Source organism: Varroa destructor, unplaced genomic scaffold (genome assembly GCF_002443255.2).
Source record: "Varroa destructor unplaced genomic scaffold, Vdes_3.0 BEIS01000005.1, whole genome shotgun sequence".
NCBI classification, from domain to species: Eukaryota; Metazoa; Arthropoda; class Arachnida; order Mesostigmata; family Varroidae; genus Varroa; species Varroa destructor.
The window spans coordinates 16,125,728-16,147,740 of record NW_019211458.1 but is presented as its reverse complement, the minus strand read 5'-3'; the positions used below and the strand labels follow the sequence as shown (position 1 = coordinate 16,147,740).

The following is a 22,013-nucleotide window of genomic DNA, read 5'->3' as shown; positions in this document are numbered from 1 at the left end:
CGGACGCAGCAGCTCTCAGATGACCTCGTTTTGAAGAGGGCAAATCATGGATGGAACAAAAGCGATTCTTTTTGGCAAGTAAAGGAAATGAGAAAAATTGATAATTTGGCTAAAAGGTACGGTAGCACTCGAATACTACGGGTGTTCATTCACAGGCTGGATACGATAGAGGTACAGAGATGAACCCTATGTCAATTCGTACTTCCTGCCGAAGTATACACTGCACTTTAATATTTAGTTCAGATCTCGGGTAGTTGGTTTTATGGAAATAACTATTGGGGTCGAGCTCGAATCCAACTGCGTTAGCAAAATCTTAGCAAGTGCATCAAGAGCTTGCATGATGGCTCTATAGGTAATCGTAAAGTTCCATTTCATAGAAATCATCAATTGTCAGCGTTCAGCAATACCGCACTGTATGAAGCAGCTAAACGTATCTAGGTAAAAGCGAACGTTAAAACCCGTGACAGAACTAAGTATGCGTAGACATTTTTTCCTCGTTCAAGCACAAATTTCCATCCGCCTGTTGGTCCAACAAACTATCATACGTTAGTTCTAAGCAAAGAAATTGATTTGCCCATCTTTTTTCCAGGTATAGATGCAACTCCAGAGGGATACCGCAATATTTGAAAGTTCACAAATAGCCAATACGACAGTTTTCCGGAATTACTATTTGCTGGAAACATTTATTGACAGCTTTAGAGCAGCTGCGGTCATGCGGTCAGGAGCGACAACTGTTGACACTTACGCTCCGGGTTTTTCTGTTTTCTTAAGTATTTTCACGGTCCCGAAGAGTTATTATAGCAAGGCGGGTATAGATTAGCCCAACCCGTAATGATGGTTTACCTGTAACAATACGCTGATTGAGTTCTGTCCATTTGTAAACACCGTCTTTGGTGAAATCCTGCATCTTAACTAAGACAGAGCTGGGTATCAGCGAGCAGGTGCCCTTAGGCCAAGACAGCCTGCTTATGAGGAGAAGGCATAGCCCGATGTTTTTTGTTGATGGTTTCATAACAAAGCGTCCGACAATAAGAAGATATACTGTCCTTGTGCTCTGTATAAATCCATTCTGGTATGTAGCCAAGAAATACACAATGGCGAATACGATGAATGTTAATTAACAAGTAAAATTAATTATAATTATTGCATACTTAAAGTCGAATCTTCTAAGAGACAAAGCCAATCGGCAATCTTCACAGATACTTTTTTTTATTCTTTATGGACTGCGTTAGAAAGCACTTGAGCTAGTTCACGAAATTATTAGGGTGCAGGCAATGTCTTCACTGCAGAGTTACTTTTAGCAAATGACGAATCTTAGCTACATCGTTGTGTCTGACATAGGTAGTTTTAAAAAAGTAGCAATGGCATCATGGAGTGCTACGGGAACGACCGGATAGCTACCATATCTTTAAAGAGGAACCATACTTCCTACGTTGTCATCCTGGTGGCCTGATGTGTGTGTTACCTCGTGTCTTCCACAAAAGGTGCGTAGTACGATGACACTTGTACTCTAAATCCAATTACCTCGTTATACATTATCTAACTGTTATGAAAGTAAACAGAGCGTACTACCGATGGGTCTTCACTACATATGGCTTTACGTGACCGCGGGCTGTCAGATTATTATTGTTGTCGTTGTTTTCGCTCCTGGTTGGTGCTGTCGAAACCGAGATTCCCAGAACACGTCGGACAGACCTGGATTATGGCCGAAATCATCGAAACTGCGAGATCATCTACTGGCTCGTTGGAAAACTTCTTGTGCCGCGATGAATAAACCTATTGTTTATCTAAACAATTGAGTAGCATTTCGTTCAAACGGCAAATGTGAGTTAACGTAAAATAACAAAGTATCAAACAATAGGCGAGGTGTAATTATTGCACTTTATTGTTGCCACTTATGCCTTTGCTTCGACACATATGAAGTAAACATCGACCATCTCCATAGGATTACATCATCAAACCTTTATCCTATTATCTCTAGACCCGAACGTGTATATAAGGCAGATTTTCAATAGCTGCTTCATCGTCGCATTTTACTACTATCAATTTTTTTTTTACAGTCTGACGTCGATATCTACGTTGATTCACGCTGATGGGCATTATATCATCCAATAAATGTGTTCCAAGGGTGTCTACTATATCTGGATCAAAAATACCGGTACCAATTAGACAATCAGATCATAAGGCACTGATTTTTTTCTGCTTTCAATCATTCTTCCGCTCTTTCGGTCTCAGTTGTTCAAAATAACCTGAGAACCAGCTGACTACGTTGGCCCCACATCATCTTAATAGCTACATTTTCTGGTACTAGCATTTGTCGCTTCAACTTTCCACTATTCGTCTCCTATATATATATATATATATATATATATATATATATATATATATATATATATTCGTCATGGATTGGTTAGAAAAATGTAGGTAAATAGGGTTTACAAAAACTGGTGACTCACGATGTTTCGGTATTTCTGTAATTACAAAGGGCCACTATCTACCTATTATAAAGCGTACTTCGTATGTCTAGGAATTTTTTTTTGTTTTACGACTGGCTATTTATACTACTCCAGGTGAGCTTTTTAGATGCATTTAGGTTTTCGCTGTACTTAGTAGGGGTTAGTTTTCTGCTATGTTATCGTCAGAGGCAATTTTGCTTTGTTGTTTCGAGGAAAACTGCGATAAAGCAAGGTCTGAATTAGGAATGTGCCCGTCTGCGTCTTCCCATGGCTATGCACGATTTTCCTGAACTGGGCCGTCACTGTGTCAAACCCAGCTGTCAGTTACCTGCTGCATGCGGTTGGCGTTCGGCAACTGTACAACGGTATGGGCCAGACTTTCCGGCCTTTTTTTTACTTGACTAAATCGCAGATGTTTGAGTTGACATTGAGCAAAGTAAGATCACTTTGCCTGGCCCATGTTTACTCTTTGCAGCTTCAGATGTTTAAATTACACCTAGCATCGTTTTCCAGCTCGATTACCTCCTTGGCCCTCACTGAACTAACTTAATTCAGCAAGAATTATTTTTTTTGACCACCGGCATCCCTCTAATAACTTCTACCTGGGGACCTCTAGGTGGAAGCGCAATGATGGCACATCACCATCGCCGTTACGTCGGATGTACTGGCGGTTGCCTCTCGGTATACCAGCTGCATTAGACTTCATAGCAGCCCATTCGTTCGCCTGCAACGGTTTAAGTCTTTTGGTGCCTGTCCATCCCCGTCCATTGAAAATGAATTGCAATTGTTCTTATTCGATACAGGCACGTCACTCTGAAGCGTCCAACTTTTGCTTCCGTCTTATGCTCTTACAATCTTCTACTATTCACGGCCATCTCCTTTCGAAATGCAGCATTCTGAAGCACAGCAGTCTTTACCGTCGCACATACATCGCTCGATGTTTCACGCAGCCCTGCTGCAGCCGATAGTCTCAGTCTTGTTTCGCTATAGTCGACAACAATAGCGACAGGGTTGACACTACTGACTGTTACAGCACACGAGAGGAAGATCGTTTTTTAAGTGGTAAAACAAACAATACTTCGACAGGCTGGCGACAACGCTTCAAACGGCGCCGCCTGAGTACTTGAGTCAAACACCGTGTAGTGAACAGGATAAATACACACCGACAGATATATCAACACGTATATATACACTCAAAAGCACAGAAGAACGCACGGTCGCACACGCTAAACCTCGAATTCGTAGAGAAATAAAAGGAGAGGTCGTTGTTGTCGACGCTTCGGCCATATCGTGCCGGGTTCCACGTCGTTGCCGATGCATTTTGGTACACATTCATCGCCCGTTCCTGGCGCCTGTTACGTCGACGAGCGGCTGATGTTGGTGTAGTTGTCATTGTCTTTATCAAAATTGCCTTAGTGGCTCTAGCGATCGGCAGTTTTGCTGAAGTATAGCACATACGGCTTTGTACGCGCTGACAGTGACACGCAGTTGCTTGCAGCTCGCCATCGTCTGTGGCTAAGCTACCTCGATAAATCGTTCGGGCTGAGGTGCTTTCTCAAACGACCTAAACATGAGTGATTCGATAGGAGGAAAAGGGGGCGTTCTGGGATAAGCACTGGACATGGGCAATGTTCACCGAAGTATGGTCCCGCAATAGCGTATTCCTACGAAATGACGCTCATGACTTTCGCCTAACAGAGTACTCAAAATGCCCACTGTCGTAATGCTTCTGCATGGATATGGTAATGAAAACGATTAGCTTTCGCTAACCAGTGCTATAAGTAAATTACTAATAACAAATTAGTTGACAGGATGAATGTCTTCCAATAAACAAGCGTTCTTAATTCTCCTAGCACACTTGGAATGAAAATTCTCAAACCAGATAATAAATGCCCACGTTATGCCGCATTTCCGGCACTCTGGATATCCATAGAAAAAGGTTCTAATTTCCTATCGCATAAACCATCCTGACTTAACACAAGAGTACTACTATTGTCCTCATAGATCTAAAGAAGATAAACCTTTGAGCAGATAAACCGCCATTGTAGGATAACGATTGTACGACATGGAACTCTCTCTCTCACGTCTCTAAACGTTTCTTGACGTTGATCCAGTTAGCTTCTAAGCTTGTGCACCTTGCGTACGTCGAATCCTTCTGACAGAACGTGCCTGTAGTAACTCTTCAATCGATCGTGGTGTCTCAAAGTGTCCACGTTTCGATCCGAATCATCGGCCTGGACCAGGTCGAAGGTCAACAGACCTTTCATCGAAATCGTGTAGCGAAGTGTAATCCAGACAGACAGATAGTCGAAATAACCTATAATGACCGAAGTATAGCACCGAACGATTACCGAAGCTTGTCGAAGAATCACCAAAATACATTTGAGAAGAGAGCCGACGGGAAGAACGTAAAGTAAAATAAAAAATGCAACTTCACGGATAGATAGATGTAGATATGTGTTAATGCCCAAATGTGGGATGCATTGTTTTGTCGATGGATCTTCCTGTCCAACTTGTCGACGACCCCGGACATGTCGTTGTTTATCAAAATCGATTTCGTCCTCGCAGAAACCGTCAATGAGGGTAAACCCTTATGTCAATATATACAGTTCATTTACGTCGACGCAAATCAACAGAGTAATGCATACGTAAAGAATAGTCATGACACAGAAATACGCAGGTACGTATGTGTGTCGGTCGTGATATCGGAACACGAACGATAATGATATTAAGACTTTTTCGTCGTGTTCCTCCTTTTCGTATCTTAAATTTATTTTTCAAGTAACTGTGGCTTATGCATTCATTGTCATTCCAATATGCATAGCCACCCCAGAAGCAGTATACAAGGTCTTGCGAAGCTTTACTTGACATTTAGCGAAATCCGTATGCCCTTTGTGCTTTACGAAACTTGCTGGGACAGTGTACCCAGATAACGATAATCGGAGTCTGAAGCATCGACGTTCGAATATTCGCGCGAATATTCAAATTCGATAAAGCTGTCTAGTCATTAGAACTAGACGCTGTTCATGATCATAAATTGACATAATATTTAGGTATATATGGCCGCATGCGGATGGGTGATGTTCAAGGTCTCAAATAGGGTCGTGTGATTCGATACTGAAATCATTATCCTGCACAAATGCCAATCGGTTACCTTCATCTAAAGTCAAGCCACGTGCTACAAGTCTAACAAATTGGGTTCAAAATAATCCTTTCTAGAAAGGAAAGCTTCCATATGTTTATTGTAGATTTCGCAAGCCGGGTGTAAACGCTTAGCGAACTATAGTCTTCGCACCATTTCTCTGGTGGGATCTTAGCAACTATATTGAAACTGAACTTATGCCTATAAAATTAACGTCAACTTAGATAACATTCAGTATATGCGTACCTTCACGTGGTCATGTTTTATCGGATAAAAGTTCTGATTTTTTCGCCTGGTGTAGCTTTGCTTAGACGGGTTATTTGGCTATCAAGAACAACTAAAAATGTCAACTGCGCAATTTGTATTTAAAAAAATGTTCGGATGGTCACAATGGCTGAAGCGGACGATGACCTACCGGCAGAGCAATAGCGGAACCGTATTCCGAAGGGTGCTTTACGGAGCGTCACTTCGTTTCGGTCTAGACTGGCCGTAGCGAATTTAAACGCCATACAGTAACGTACTCAACATACAGTTTCTGGACGCCTATCAATCTACATTCACAAAGGAAGTAGTATAAGATAAGTAGCTAAATGTCTGTAATCATATTCATTATAAACAGACAAAAAAATAACGTGTTACTAGCTCCTGATTTCTATCCTGTAGACACATACACAGTGGCTTGCCATTTCTGCCGCTGTTGTATGTCTACTAGGATTGCACTATTTTCTTTGATGATGTTCAGCGTGCTACGGACCAGTATGTAGTTGTTACCCTCACACTGATCTTATATATATATATAAATAGCATACAACTATGTAACGTCAAACTAGCCATCGGCAAGCTGCTGCTGCCGTCGCCGTTTGAACGTTTCCGCTGCTATTATAAATGCTGATGTTGTTGCTGATCCAGCTGTTTCTATTGAAATTAGTAGCAAGTGTCAGCAAACTTGTGCCTAACCACCCGACCGACCGACCGACCGACAAATGCTGTTTTTCTTCTACGAATCAAGCAAGCGCCTCTTGTGTCCTGCCTTGATCTTTTGTACTATGGTGTGATTCCTTTTCTTTTTAGCAACGATCGTTACTACTGCGTGCCAGCACCCGCGACTAGGAAGGGATGTTACTAGGTAGACTTCTGCCCGCCGATAATCTTGGCTTGTCACGTTACCGAAACTGATGCGCTGCTCGTCGTAGCACAGAAATTGCTTGTTGTGGTACGATATAAGGACAGATGAAAGTACTGCTGCGGCTTCTATTAGCGCATGACAGTTTAAAACAATAGAGAAAAGAAGCTGTTGACTGAACGGGCGACCGATGACTTTTGGCGGTTGTCGACGAGCAGCATTTTGCATATGAACTTTCCCCCCTCTCGAGCTAAACGCATAGCCACCAGGATATGTCTACACCTAGACGTATAATTAGGAATGCGAGTGTCCTGGACGTTTTCTTCTGCTTTTTTTTTCTACTGTTGGTAGGTTCTTGGGTAAGACCATATATGCTTATATTAGATTTGAAAAGCATTGGCATAGTTCATGCCTAATAGACTGCTGTTTCGTTCACTTTCATAGTGGCCAAGTGTTATGTATCGTGGATAAGCGTTCGTTTTTTCCTCTGTAACGATAAACAAATTCGGTCCTGATCAAAATAGATGAAAAAATAGCATTTTTACAAAGGTTCGACTGTCGAGGCAACGCAGGACACGAGTGGCATGTACCATGAAAGTTTCGAAGGTAATTTGCCAAGTCCAAAACGACCTAAGGAACACCGAGTCGAGTCACTTTTTAAAAATCATAATTGTTTCATAAACCCCTATACATGTATGATATATGGTATAGGAGTGTATGTATGCGACCGTACTCGAAAAACTTGCTGGTTCGCTTATTGATGTTGCCAAGAGGTGGGCGTTTCTCTTCCCCGATTAGATCGAGCCCCGCAAAATGCACATATCATGTTTGTTGATGGTACGTTTTCTATAACTCTTGTCAATGTGTGGACAGCGTATCAATATTATAGGTTAATAAGGAAATAGTTAACTACACTGATAGAGAGGATCGTAGATGTGGGCTTACTGCATGAATGATGCAGGGGATTACGATTGCAAAATGTCCGTTACCGATCCGTTACGATAAGGAAGTTACTATACTATCGAGTTTGAGCTATCACAGTATTATCGTGTTAAAATCACGAATCGATATAACGTTTGGACGTTTTCGTATGGTATGCGTATTTTTTTTGTATAAATGGCTCAATTTTGTGTACACTTGAATTTCCTCGAAGCTTCAGTGCTAAGAACTGCAAAAATGTAATTAAAAACCGGCAAAAGAAATTTATATGGCGCTATTTTTAGCCCCCTAAAATTTTAGGACTGTTTTTATTAGCTACAAATAACGAATATATATATAGATTCATCTCAATTTCAAGACTTTCAAACTCGCTATTTTTTTTGTTTTGTTTTGTTTTGTTTTAGAACCCAAGCTATTCTATTTTAGGGTACTCGAAAGATCTACAATCATTTATTCGGTTAGATAGGTCCGGAAAAGATCAGGGTGTATCCGTGCAGCTTCTAAGGTAGAGGCAAGACAAAAACAATTTATATAGTCTTCCTGGAAAATATCGACAGGATGCAGTCTCGTTTATAATAAATGGTCTTTACGGTAGAAGTTTCGAGAATCTAAACCCTCTGCTGGTTACGTTACCTCTCAGCGTAGGCTTTTAATCAGCTTACCGAGTCGCGCGAGATGGGTCCCACAATGAATTCGAATGTAACGTATAATAACGTAATAAACAATTATCCTGCCTGTCCTTGTATCACTATAGCCGAACGTTTATTCGTTATCTTTATGATGGCGTCTCGACGTTGGCCTGATCCGGACACTCACCACCCACGCATTCTCTCGTATCGCTTCCTTAGGCGCAAGTGTGCTAGAACAGCACGTACAACAGACATCCGGAAAGCCCTCATGAACATCTTAGAAAGTTCAATTTGGAGCCGGCATCTTCTCCACCTTCTTTCCGCTTTCTATTTAGGATTACTTCTCGTTTTTCTGTTGGCCCCATCTTTAGCTTAATGGCTATGCAAAAATGGGACGATGTCAATGTCGTGGCAAACCATTAGATAAACACGTACCATTTCCAATGCGCCTGGTGTATGTTCACGCTCACATATAGCGTCCGTGTCTGTAGATAGGTTCGATCTAGTCACTGCGTGCCGGAGCTCTGTTTACCTTGATGCTTGCCCACCTAAAGGCAAATGATGCCCGTTACATTTTTAATGTTTCACGTGGTTTCTTGTCGGGGACATCGCTTCAACTACGTTTGTTAAGACGTACAGTGATCTGATTCTCCACGACGAGTTCTAACAGAAAAGCTAAGACTTTGCGTTATGATAAACGTTCCCATTCGTTTACTGAGATACAGTTGACGCAATTGACGGCCATTTCACGACATCGTAATTACATTAAAATGTATAACTTTGTACATAGCCTATAGGCTAGTGTGTGCGCGTCTCAATGAATGTTAGGTATCGATTTTTTTCAATCTGCGATTCAATGGTTACCAATCATAAACTGTCTCAATTTAAGACCCCAATTCATGCATTACATTGCTCACGACGAGATATTACTAGTTGACTATACGAGTAGATCCACAATGACAGGCAACATCCAAACAAAAACGATACGCGCGATACTAACGTCATAACTATCTATAATAGAATAAAAAAAAAAAAAAAAAAACACTGCATTTTACTTATTTCTCTGCACGCTTGCATTTATTTATCCTCATCTCCTTTTATTTCTTATATCATTATGAATAATCTTTGCCACCGACTCAATTCGACTTCACGTGAAGTTTTAGTATTTTACTCGTGTGTATAGTCACCCTCCGCATTATGATATGTTACCTATTCTACACGCCATCGTCACCAGATGTCGCTTGCTCTCATCGCTGCGTTGCACGCTTATCGATAGGCCGCAATATCGGCTGCATCTTGGTGGCCTGCGAGCTACGTCGTCAGAGGGGCGTAGCTGTTTTTCCTTTCTGTTTTTCTTCTGGCTGCACACGTACGGGCCTACGCTCTTTCCAGTTTGGCCAGTATTGTGCCGTATGACTAAGCGACATTATACAGATGTTTCAGGGCGGCTTTAGATGTTCGTACACAGTCGATATCATTTGTATTTTTCTATATTGAACAGCAAATTCTAGCTGAATTTTTACATCGCGCTACTTACTTCAGCGGCCTCTAAATACGTAGGTAAAACGCAATCCGCAGATGCTCAGTGACATCAGTGTTGAAGGATATCTATCGGACATATTTTTGATTCATAATGTCGCCGCCGCCGCTCGGTAAAATACTTAGAATATGGGAACTTTGTAGCATAGTAGGCTCTAACGATCAACTGTATCTAATGCCCTGCTGGTTTCAGATACAGTTGATCGTATACCTCACTGCTGAGGTCAGAATACGTTTCAGATTTTGTTGTTCTATCCTTGTCGTAGTCGTTGTTGCTACTGTTGTTCTTACTATCATCAACGTTTGCATCATCAGCAGGAGAAGTCGCGTCAAGAGTCTCTCATCTTTGTAGCCACACACAAACACACACACACACACATACATACGAGCTATGTTAATAAGTACCGTTTTTATTATCATCATCATTGATATTTTCAGTTGATAAGGATTATTATCATCAGTGCGTTATCTTCACGTTCATTTGTTGCGAGTCGCTTTTTTAGTATCATCAATCAACATCGATAGTCAGAGCAAATCTACTTATTCAAGTATATAATAGTTGTATAATCACCCTAAAGTACTAGCCTATGGCGTTCGCTTCACACTTTTGCACCTACCGTATTTACATACAAACCGTACCTGTCTAGGCCGTTATGTCCCTTCGTAACTATTCTGTCATCGTCAGAGACAAGACCATTTTTGCTGAAGGAACCAAATGCAATGAAAACAAACAAGAAGTAAAAATAGCATATAGTTGTTTTTTATATGAGACATGTTGAAATTTGCCGGTTCTATCCGTCAGCTTTACCCGTATTCATTTGCCTTTCTAAATTTCTCATTGTAGTTTTTGATTTAATGCCATCTTTCGCTGTTAGAGATAGAGTGATAAATGAGACGATATATATTTATCGGATATCCTGATCTTGTGAAAATTCTAATTTATATCGGGAACACCTGAACACTCATATTGATCAATCACGATCCACCGACTCAGTTTGATTGCTGAAAATCAATGCTGGAAATTGTGTTTATATATACATATATATATAAACATATATATATGAATAATTGTCGGTGGTTTCTGTGGCGTTAAATAGCCTGCCAAGTGATGTAAACTAGATACTAAATAAATCTTCTATGGACACACAGCCAGGGATTTCGAGAAATAAATGGAGACCTTCGTAATCTATTTTGGTGTCGGTATTCGTTTTTATTCTCAATAGATTTTCTATATAGCCCAGCTAGTTCAATTCTGATATCCGACTATTTACACATGAACTTCAAACGTTTACCTCTTAGCCTTCACATGATCTTGCCTATCAGTCTCTATATACATGGCGACAATATCGACTTCAGATTATATATGTCATACGATCATGTGTAAACGTTCATAAATCTACGATTTGCCAAAAACCTTCACATGCAATACTTATGAGAAAGCGTCTGGAGTGAGTTAACTGTATCAGTGAAAAAGACTTCACCCACATACATCGGCTTGTGAAGCCAGCACACATGCCCACGTCGTTCAGGGCACGTCCGATTGTTCATGTGCACGTTTGCCTGATTGGGCAAACATTGCATGTAAATTAAAATGCGACATAATTGCACTGATAGTTGCAGTTAATTACTGGTTCTGATTACCATACGTGCTTCATTGCTTTCTTTATTGATATTTATTTTCTTATTTGTGTTGCCGTTTGCCGCAGTACGTGCGGGGGGGGGGGGGGGGCAAAGTCGCTCACCCTGAAAGAGCATCAACTCTTCTTTTCTACAGTCATTGATGTTGGCTTCTTCTCAAGCTTCTTACAAGCGCAATCAAACCGCAAACTACATTATACTATAGCTATTCATTACACGGATTATATTGATTATCGATAATCGTTGCCCTTGATACAAGCATGTGCTATACAAGCATGGTCCGCGTCTCTGTCACGGCAAAAATACCGATACACTGTTTTACGTGCAATGTATACAATATACCATGCTGCACGAAATCACTCTACTTTTTCTACAAGTAGACGAATATATGAATGTCAGCGTTACAGAACAGAGAAATATTCGATCCTATCTCTCCCCGATCTATACCGAATCAATATGGTATTAGTGATAAATGCAATCTAGTACAATGATCTTGCTATTTCCTACATCTATATACACATACCCCTTCCCCCCGCCCCCGCCAATAAAGCACCCTATGAATGACGCCCAGGGTTCCGCTAGATTTTACCAGGCTCTGGACATGCCTTCGATGAGGAGGTGCGTCCCTACTCAGTGTAATCACCCCCCTCCCCTCCCCTCCCCTCCCACTTTGGGTTTCTATTCGCTGCACTGGATATTTTCATCGACATTAACAGGTCGATTATTTTTATACTACACATTGTTACATCTGCGTAAATACACAACTATATTCTGTAGATCACGGATAATCTCGGATTTGTTTGTGTTTACTCCTGTGTGTGTGTGTTTTGCTTTTTGCACAAAACAAACGACGACGACGACGACGCCGATAAGCCCACATGCCTGATTATATGTATGTCTATAATCTTTCTAATTGTGTTCCCAATGCAAAGTGAATGCGTGAATTGTTCCCTGCGTATTTTTCGTCACACGTTTTTTTCGAAGACGGACTAAGCAAGATTGTTTCTACCTAAGGACAACTAGGGCAGGTTAGATGTGTGACAGCACACATCGAATGGATTTATGCATCTATTTGAGCTGACAATGTTAGAACGCTTGCTTATTATGCATTGAAATAATGATTATCTTCGCCATATTTGCCCAGTAAAAATTGTTTGTCTCGTTTTTCAACAGATAGAATCGAAGACGTGTCGTCGTTCTACGCTAACTACGGCTTGCCCTCGAGACCTAGTACTCAGCCATTCTTCTTCAATTTCGACCCATCCAAGTAGTCTCGGAGGTATGCGTGCTTTTCTTCTTAGTACTTCATTTATCTTTTGTCATTCGCAACTTCGATCTCCGTTTTCTATATTGATTTCGTGTTTTTTTTTTTGCTAAATCCAATGACATGAATTATCTAAATCAATATACATATACTGATATGTGTCGGAGTTTCTAGCGAACACATCGTGTTCTTTTCTAGCCGCCGCTAATGTTCTCGTCAGAGTTTTTTTTTTAGGTTGTCGGAGCGACTTGAGAGTTGAAGAAGGGGAAGGAATTAACAGGGCTAAGATTCTGCAACTTTCTTCCTTTCTCAACAGAGAGGGGTTGTAAGAAAGTGAGGTGCCGTTGGAGGTGGTGCACTTGTCGACTGCGAGCCGACCTGTTGCGCTGCCGCAGCTGCTTGAAGGGCAGCGGCCTGTTGGGCGGCGCTTAACGCCGCAGCTTCCGCTGCCCATGGCTGGAGCGATTGAAGCGCGTGAAGACTGGCGCTGCTGAGACACTGCAGCGCTTCGCGGGGGTCCTGTGGTCCGGCATTGGCTGCAGCGACCGCCGCGAGCGCGGCTCCCTGATGACCGCTTGTTGCCTGTGCGAACTGCATCGACTTTTGCACAACTTCAGCCTGCAGCGACATCATTAGCCGGTTCGCTGCCTGGCGCTCAGCTTCACGTTCCTCCGCTGTCTGACGCCTGTAATGCGAAGAGAACAGAAACAATCGAAATGAGCGAACGGGGCCGGCAACGACGCACACGAATGAATGCTTAAAATGTTATTAGGCTTGCACGGTTGGCCGTAGATAGGCCGTTTACTCTAATTCGATGTCTGATGATTGATGGGTTTTTTATAGCTCTATTTTAGGGGATTTTATGATCGGACGATTATGATGAGGCGCGTTCAATTGTCCTTGCAGTTTATTAGAGTATTATATTAAGAAATTGTCACAATATATGCACTATATCCTTCTTAAATGAAAAGAAATGAAATAAACAAAAAAAAACTATGATATGCGCAGGATGTTTTATCATACTCAGATCTACTATTGAGTGAACTTAGATGGTGAGCTCAATATAAAAATGTCGGCCAGTGAAAAAAAACATCAATAGACCAAGTTAGGATATATTTAATTTTTTTTCTATTGTATCCAAGTTGGTTTGTAATTGCGATCTTATATTTGATAGACGTTAAAAACAGTCCCTGCAGCTTAGCCATATCTGAAATCATCATCTTTTAATTCTACTGCATGAACACGCTGTGTGGAGTAATTAATTAGGAGATTACCGTTCAGAGACGTAGTTTCGTAGCATTCAAAGCTCCCAGCATGCCAAATTGTTTTACAAAGAGAAAACTAGGACCAAACAAAACTGGGTCTGTTGCTGTCATTTAGTTGGTTGATGCTGGTAGCGCTGCTCCCGAGCAATATCTTCACATCGACCCAATGCCGCTAAAAGGCAAGCCATAGAAAATTCGTCTACTCAACGTTTCTAGGAAGCTTGAAACAATACGAACTGCCAGTTGTTGTTGGTTTTAACCCCTGTCCTACGATACCACAGATTCATCAGACGATTCTCGTTACCAATATTCTGCTCTTCGTGCTATTTAGATTATGTAAACGTTCGTGCATTTCGATTGTGTATCGTTACACACCTTTCATTCCGATGTATTGGCGGGAAACGAATAGAAAACGAACTTAAGAGGTACGTAAGCGATGTTTGCTGCATCATGGCCAGTGCTGCTAGCTACGAATACAAACCAGCTGTTACGGCATTCATGTCCGATTTTCCGTCTCCAAACGGTATTCACAATGGCCGCGAAGACGAGTCTATCTATCAGCTTACACCCTGAACTACTATCCAACCAATGGACTGGACCTATCGGCGTCAGGATGCTAGCAGGATCCAATCCCTAAACTTCGCAACGGCGACGATTGCTGTCGGTGCCATTGGTACTCACCAGAACGCATTTCATTGTCCTGTGTTTTACGCTACATGATCCACTTTATACGTTTGAATGATACGTCGTACATAAATAAATACGTTCACAAGGGCTGGCTGCGTAATACGGCCTTTCTAATTATAGGTTTCGTGAAGCTTTCAGTTCGGCCGTTAGCTGATCTTCCAACGGCGGCGCAAGAGGTCGATCTTCATTTGCTTCGACCCACCATGGCTCTACTCAAGAGAATCATTCGGGTTCGGGTCGTTTCGTGATTTTTCCCAGCCCTGACCTCGATGTATATTTTGTTCCAACTGCGCCATAATGTGTAGATGAATAAAACGCGTAGCTACACTCTGGAGAGGGTATACGACACATGTAATGGTCGTGCTGTCGCCATTGAGTCGACGATGCTAACCAACGAAAAAATGTAGCTAATCTCTCTGTATCCTTGTTACATCGTGCGCCATCTCCTCATTCGTTTATGGATGATGCTGATGGGTCGCTTAAGTTCATAAAAATGAATCGGAGGGGGCCACAAAGGTGGCTGTGGCGACAGCGTCAACAGGGAAAGCGCCTCATCGCATTTGCCTTAAGCGGGCCTCTGTGAGAGGTCGATCGCGCTCGCTTGCTCGTTCGTTCCTTCGTTCGTCCGGATGCCACGGAAAAACGCCAGCCACTCAGATCAACGGCGGAGGTTTTCCTCTGCTTATGGCCAGCATCGTGTTGAACAGAAAAGGTGAGAAAAGCGGAAAGAGAATAGAGGAGCTAGAGAAGGATAAACAGCCAGAGAAGCAAAGTGCCCGCCCCGAACGACGGTGCCTAAGCGATTTGACCGGAGTCCATATTTTAATTGTTGCGCAGAGCCACCGCCTCCTCTCACAGACCAGGCGGACAAAGACGTTAAGCGAGCGCCAACAGCATCGCCATTATGAGCCGCACACAGCCAACACCTTTTTGAGGCAGGCTCTATGTGGCTGGCAGCTTCAGCCACGGCCTTCGTCAATGCTATCGCATATCGCATAGCGCCGGAACGTAATAGTTTCTGGCTACCGGATAGATCCACGAATCGAATCAACCACTACTACAACATACCGAGAGTTAAAACGGTGGCGAAAATCAAGAAAAGGTTTTTTATTTGGATTTTTTTGTCTGGTCTTTCGTCGTATGCACCTACGACATATTGAGAACAGGCTAAAGTAGCTTGAACAGAAGCGTCCGCTATGCTGTTGAGGCTGTTGCATTAGGCCTAGTAGGTCGCATTCTAGCTGGAGCATCACGGAGCTGGCGGCATCCCGTCGCCAACTAATTATGGGTTGTTAGCTCTTACATTGTTCGTGTCTTAATTGGTGTACAGAGCTAACCCGTAGCCTGTTTTCCTACCAACTTCAGGCAGATTTCTTGCAAATCGACATTGGTCTTTCTCCGGTGCTCCGCTCGCTCTTTGAGTCAGTTTCCTTACGGTCATACATACATGTAGGAGATAGAGAAATCCTTCTTAACGAGAAAGCCAGAACAGAAGCAACGCGGTACCATTATACGGTACGAGGTGAAGGGCGGATTTAAAACGATAGTTATTTGACGGATACGATTACATCTCGAGCGCAAGTAAGCGGTGAAAATGTAGATTATGTAAACCGGGGAAACTATTACTTCTGATTCGTGTCGTCAGATTCTGTTGACGCTCTGTCGAGACCGAAGTCTATCTGCCCTTTGTGTTCGTGTTGGGACATTTGTGTAGCGAAAAGAATCAAACTATTTTTCTGCTAACGTCGCCATTTGTTCGAAGCCTCCATGAATGTCCCTATGTGTACGACACTGTGCGTTCTAAAATAGTAGGTTGCCCGGTTTGTCTGAGCTGGCGCTGATGCCGTCATTCGAATGATGTTACAGTCTAGATGACGGCACAAGGCAAAAAAAAATGATGAAGCTAAAATGAATATGCCCCTAAATGTTCCCATGTTTTTGATGGATAGAAGGCTAGGCGAAGCGGGCTTGCCCAATGAGATAGATGGGTGTATACACTTATACACAAAAGCGGGTTGGGTTTATTCCCGCTCTAGGCGGATAAACGTTTTTGGTTCGATGGCGGATGAATGAAAAATATAACATCGATTTATGGTCGCACAAGTAATTAGATACAGATGTAAGCCGTAGCTGAATTCAATATTATTTTACAAATCGGAAACGGCCAGATGTGTCCTCCGTTTGTAGATGCTCACGCATCACCAGGCTACACCAATAGCATACGTGTTCTCTTTCAATGAAATTTGCAACTAAATAAATACCTAATTGGAAGGCTTCGCGCTCTCATTTATCGAATTATCGTGGCCTTATCTATATCCATTCAGACTTTAGACCAGCTTTTTGTCCTTCTCACTCATTAAACTCATTTCGTCTATACAGTGTTTTTCGCAGCAGCGTCCTTTCGTTGTCCTGATCCACAAATTGGCTGAACGCTTCAAAGTCGACGCCATCCGTTGATTTGATCTTATCCTGCCGTTAGCATCGTTATCAGCACAATTACCGTAAGGGAATATTCGACACATAATAACCACACCCGTAGCCATTGGAATTACTTTCAAAGTAAATTAAAAAGCTGCAATCGTCTTTCGTTTTACGTCTATTTCATTATGGTGTCTGTCTATAATTTCTTCGTGAACGAAACACCAACGATCATTGACTGCTACGCTTAAGCTGCGACCTACGAGTGCGGCCGCAGCGGGGTTACTGAAAAGAAAATTAGCAGCCTAAGGAAAAGTTTGAAACTAGTAGAAAAATACTAAATAGGACACACCGTTTTAGCATATTTAGCACACGCTGGGGTCACTCTTTGTGCTATTGACGCCGCTGCGGGTGGATGCGCGCCAAAGATCAAACTAAACAGAATTGTACTAACAAGTAGACGTTCAATGCGTGAACGCCTCCAGATAGTAATGTTAGCATAGGGCATCGCGCATCGATCAACGTAAACGATTTCTAATCACCTCAAATCGCCTAGGACAAACCCAGCCGATCCAGGACCGCAACGCTATAACGTCATGGCTATGTAGTATTCTTCTTATAGTATTATAAAAACACATGGTAAATATGTTTTTGTTATGACCATGATTATCATACATACACGTTCATTATCACGACGGCAATGACGATAAGGGAGAAAATGATGGTCTCCACACATTTATATGATATTGCTATTGTGACGCGCTTCTCTTACCGTTTACTGTTTTCCGTATAAGCAAAAAAGAACCGATATATGAATAGATTATTAGCGTCTATGGGCATCTGTTATTAGTTGTACGCCCGAAAGAGCAGTTCGTGTTGTTATTCCGTAGAGGGACACTATATGTGTTTCTGTTTGTACATACGTTAACGCGAAGGGGATGGTTACGAAACCATCTGGTCACCTTCAGTGACTTAGCATCAGTTGGTGCTACTATTATATGTTATACATATCAGCAACCCTCTGAAACGATGATCTCTGTTTGTCTGCGAGTGTACATGTTTTATAGGCAATCTTATTGCTAATGATAATCAGAGTAATGATATGATCAATATCTAAGTGGGTATCATTATGCTGTTATATCCGTATTTTCTATTGCTCCGCCTTTTTCTGGGCCTGTTTCCTGTCAATCCATTCATTTCCCTATCGTCGGCGTCGTCTAGTCCACACGATCAAGTAGAATCAAGTCGGTTACAGGACACAATGCTGTATTTGCCAAAGGACCAAAGTGAAGGCCAGCTGCTGTTGTCTAAAGGGACCTGCTATACAGAGGCGCGATCGCTGTAGATGGGCAGTTTCGCCCCCCATAGAATTACTACTCAACAGTATGTCAAGTAGGCTTTGATATTTAGGCTGTTGCGGCAGCCAAACATAGATAACTAGATAAAATCTATAGAACGAACACATGACTGAAATCTAGTTATTTACCAATGTTTATCGGTATGTTCGTACGTAAACAGGGTTTGCTGGCGGTAGATTTATACTGATGAGTGATCATGTTCGATCTTCACCTCACTTGATAATCAATTAGAGGCCGAACACCTCTGCGTAGGTTGCCTTTGACGAGCTTGCTGCAACATCTTATTTTGAATTTGTTGCCAAAAGCCAAACAAATGTATATACGATCGTCATGATTTTGTTTCTAGCAGATTATTAATGATTACCATTATTATTATGACTGAATTATAACGAACTTCACAATTAGCCATTACGAACGCTGTCAACAAACATGCGTGTATCATATCCTCAGACTGATTGTAATTGTAATGTCATAGATCTTCACATACAGAAAAAGCAAAATATCTGCGGCGGCGATGGGGTGGGAGGTTGTCCCCATCGCGAGCCATATCGTTCTTGTAATTTTTCCTATTCATACAATATGCACACGTACAGCTGCATATTATTATCATTCACTGGCATACAACGTGATTGACAATAGGACCCGAAAAAGGATACAGGTGTTCTTCTTTCGATCTTCCCACCCATGCAGCCCTCTCCCTCCTGTACAGCCAGCAGGAACGGGCCTGTGTGGTCGATTACGATAGGGTTAGTCATAAAGCACAATAACAGTACCATCATACCTTTTAGGTCTACGATCTGGCAGTCGGGTGGGATATGCGCACGCGAAAAGGACGGATTTGTTTTGCCGTTCCGTCTGCTGTATCATCGCCTTGTTTGTTGTTGTGTCCACATTGTGCTTGTGTACCAGCGTGCGTATATATGACATTTATAGTGGCTTGCATATTCTCTGCTTCGTGATCCTTCGCCGGACCACCGATTGACAAACGCGCGAAGAACAAACGACTCGAACGGCAACGAAAAGCTGCCAATATCGATGATTTCTAGCCGATGCCCGTTTTTTCTGTTCTGATGCTGTTCGTAGCTCGGCGATTTATCGATAATCAGTATTTGCTTCAGAACCACGATCCATTGACAGTCATAGAATAATGACGCTGGCCAGACTGGCCGTCGTTCGCTCTCAGGATGAGTGGAATAGACCTCTTTTTCGTCACTGTTGCTGTTCTTCAAATGATCTCCGTTGCCATATTTGTCACTGGGGCTGGGATCGAAGTTTATGTCGCATAGTATCTTGTTGTTGCCCGCTATTTAGTACGTTTTCTACGACTATCACTCTTTAATACGGTATCGTACGTGAATAGCCACAACTCATTGGACCTTTTGGTGCAATCCTACGAAATGACATATGATGGTTTGACGGCGCATACTACGCAAGCTTATGCTCTAACTATTTTTATAATATACATATTGCCAATAAGTCTTCACTATTATATCTATCAAACATAGAGCGAGTTATCATTGATTACAGAGGTCAGGATAGGAACACCAATAATGATATTAGCGTTACTCATATGTTTGCTCTATATGTATATATTTATTAATTTGTACTTTCTAGGCAAAACCACTCGCCGAACAAGGAGCCATTTTGTACAGTGGATTAAACGTTTGGTGACCGGCTCGTCGTTTTTATCGCTTTGTGCTCTTCAGCTAACAGTTATATTGTTGCAGGCTTATCCGGCCTTCGTATTTGCCACAACAGAATTAATCACAGACTTTGCCGTTAAGGCAACACCGAAATGGAACTCGTCACACAGCCGCCCCATACACATATCGCTGTGCAGATCACAGTGATCTTTCTTAGGGAAACGCCGTATCATATGCTGTTCCCAAGTCGTATATATATATACAAGAGCGCAAAGCGAATGACTCTCGAGTGCTTGTTCCTATAAGCGAACAACAAAACTAAGTTAAGTCGTTTCACTGGAGGGCAACGGTGGGCTAACTGATGAAGTAAGCGAAGTCGTTGATAGGCCAATTAGCTAGTTCAGAATCGCCGAGAAGCCTGAGCGATGGGCTGAGGAATACGAGCGGTTCACCAAGAATGGTCACATTACAGATTGTGGGGCAAGCGCGCGGACAAAATGGCAATGCGAATCTGATTTGATTCCAAAATCGGAGCAGAGGAGATTTGTGAAAGGCTTAAGGCGAAGCAGTACCAGTCCTTTTTTCTAGTAATTATGCATTTTTTTGTGGCTACAGAGAGGCCGCCAGGACGTTCAGGGAGTTCGTATGTATTAAACGGCCTTTCTAGAGAATCTTAGCATGAAACTAGAGCTTAGTTGAACGACATTCGAAGAACGGCGCAGTCAGTTTATTGAACTAATACCCTCACCGCGAAGAGTAGACTTCGTGTGCCCAGTTCGTCCGGGTGATTCATGGTCATGTGCAGGAGGAGCTTGACACCTACTAGTGGGCGCGATCTCAGAGTGGTATGCAAGTTACACAATCGGATAAAGAGAATAGCCGAGACTACTACCGAGCAACCAGCTCCGGTAGGTCCACGAAAGGCCTCATTATGTATGTCTGTTGCCACGGGCTTGTGCAAGGCATCCACAATTGCGTCGAAAGCTAAAAGTTATGCGGTCCGGTACTCAGCTTTGGGAAGAGTGGCACTTTGAGAGCTTTGGAAAGAGCCGACACGCACACGAGAATATCTACTCGGGCTTTAGACAGCGGAGTGAGAATTTAGATCTGCTGAGCATCAGAGAACACCAGCTGCGAGACAAGGCATGGTCGAGTTATAATAGTGTTGATAGAATAAAATATATGGATACATATGTTTATGGTTTTTGTGAATACTAGATGAAAGTGGCTGTGAAGTGCTCGTTCGTGTACGTCAACAACGGGGCTAAGTCAGCGGGCTATCTGTTTTGCTGTTGTTCTCGTTCTTATTTATGACAACTTCATTATTATTCATGACACTCAGCGATAAGCGTGATCATCTAGCATAATTATAAGGACAAAACAGGTCGATTGTGTCCGTCGCCGCTTGCGCCCCCTTGTGCCGCTGATACTGTTCTATCCGGCTTCGTCACTACCGTAAAATCGCCAACGTCACTCGATTAGGACTGACAACGATCGTTGTCGCGTGTGTATGTAGGTAATAGTCGTTAAAGCGAAGGCGGCATCGTTGTATCCTCACGAATACAGTAACACCAAACAATAGGAGCGCTACGTCGACACACGACGGTCGGCGGACATGGAGGCCTAACGCTTTCGGCGTTCACATACATCATTCTCATTAAATGCTACAAACTTGCAGAAGACAGGTCTTTCGGAATCAACCCTCTCAGGTCCTAACGACGGCCAGATACACAAAGCGGAAGCCGGATAGTCGCAGTTGTATTATTATTGTACTGTAGTAACGAAAAAAAAACAAAAAAAGTAGAAAATCAACCTAACATTACCGCGAACGACGTCTGAACGAAATTGACCGCGAGCGCGGGCAATTTCGTTCAGACGTCGTTGGCCGCTCTGTCTGTCTGTCTGTCTGCCT

The 22,013-nt window shown here is 42.4% G+C and overlaps 1 protein-coding gene across 1 annotated transcript in view; it reads right to left on the bottom strand.

Annotated features, from left to right (window-relative positions):
• Positions 1-9,338: 9,338 nt before the first annotated feature.
• LOC111251366 (uncharacterized) overlaps positions 9,339-22,013 on the bottom strand; it is a 73,383-nt gene continuing 60,708 nt past the window's right edge. The window contains exon 3 of the mRNA XM_022807874.2: positions 9,339-13,415. Coding sequence (XP_022663609.1) covers positions 13,040-13,415 — 376 coding nt within the window. The 3' untranslated portion in view covers positions 9,339-13,039. The remainder of the gene's footprint in view (positions 13,416-22,013) is intronic.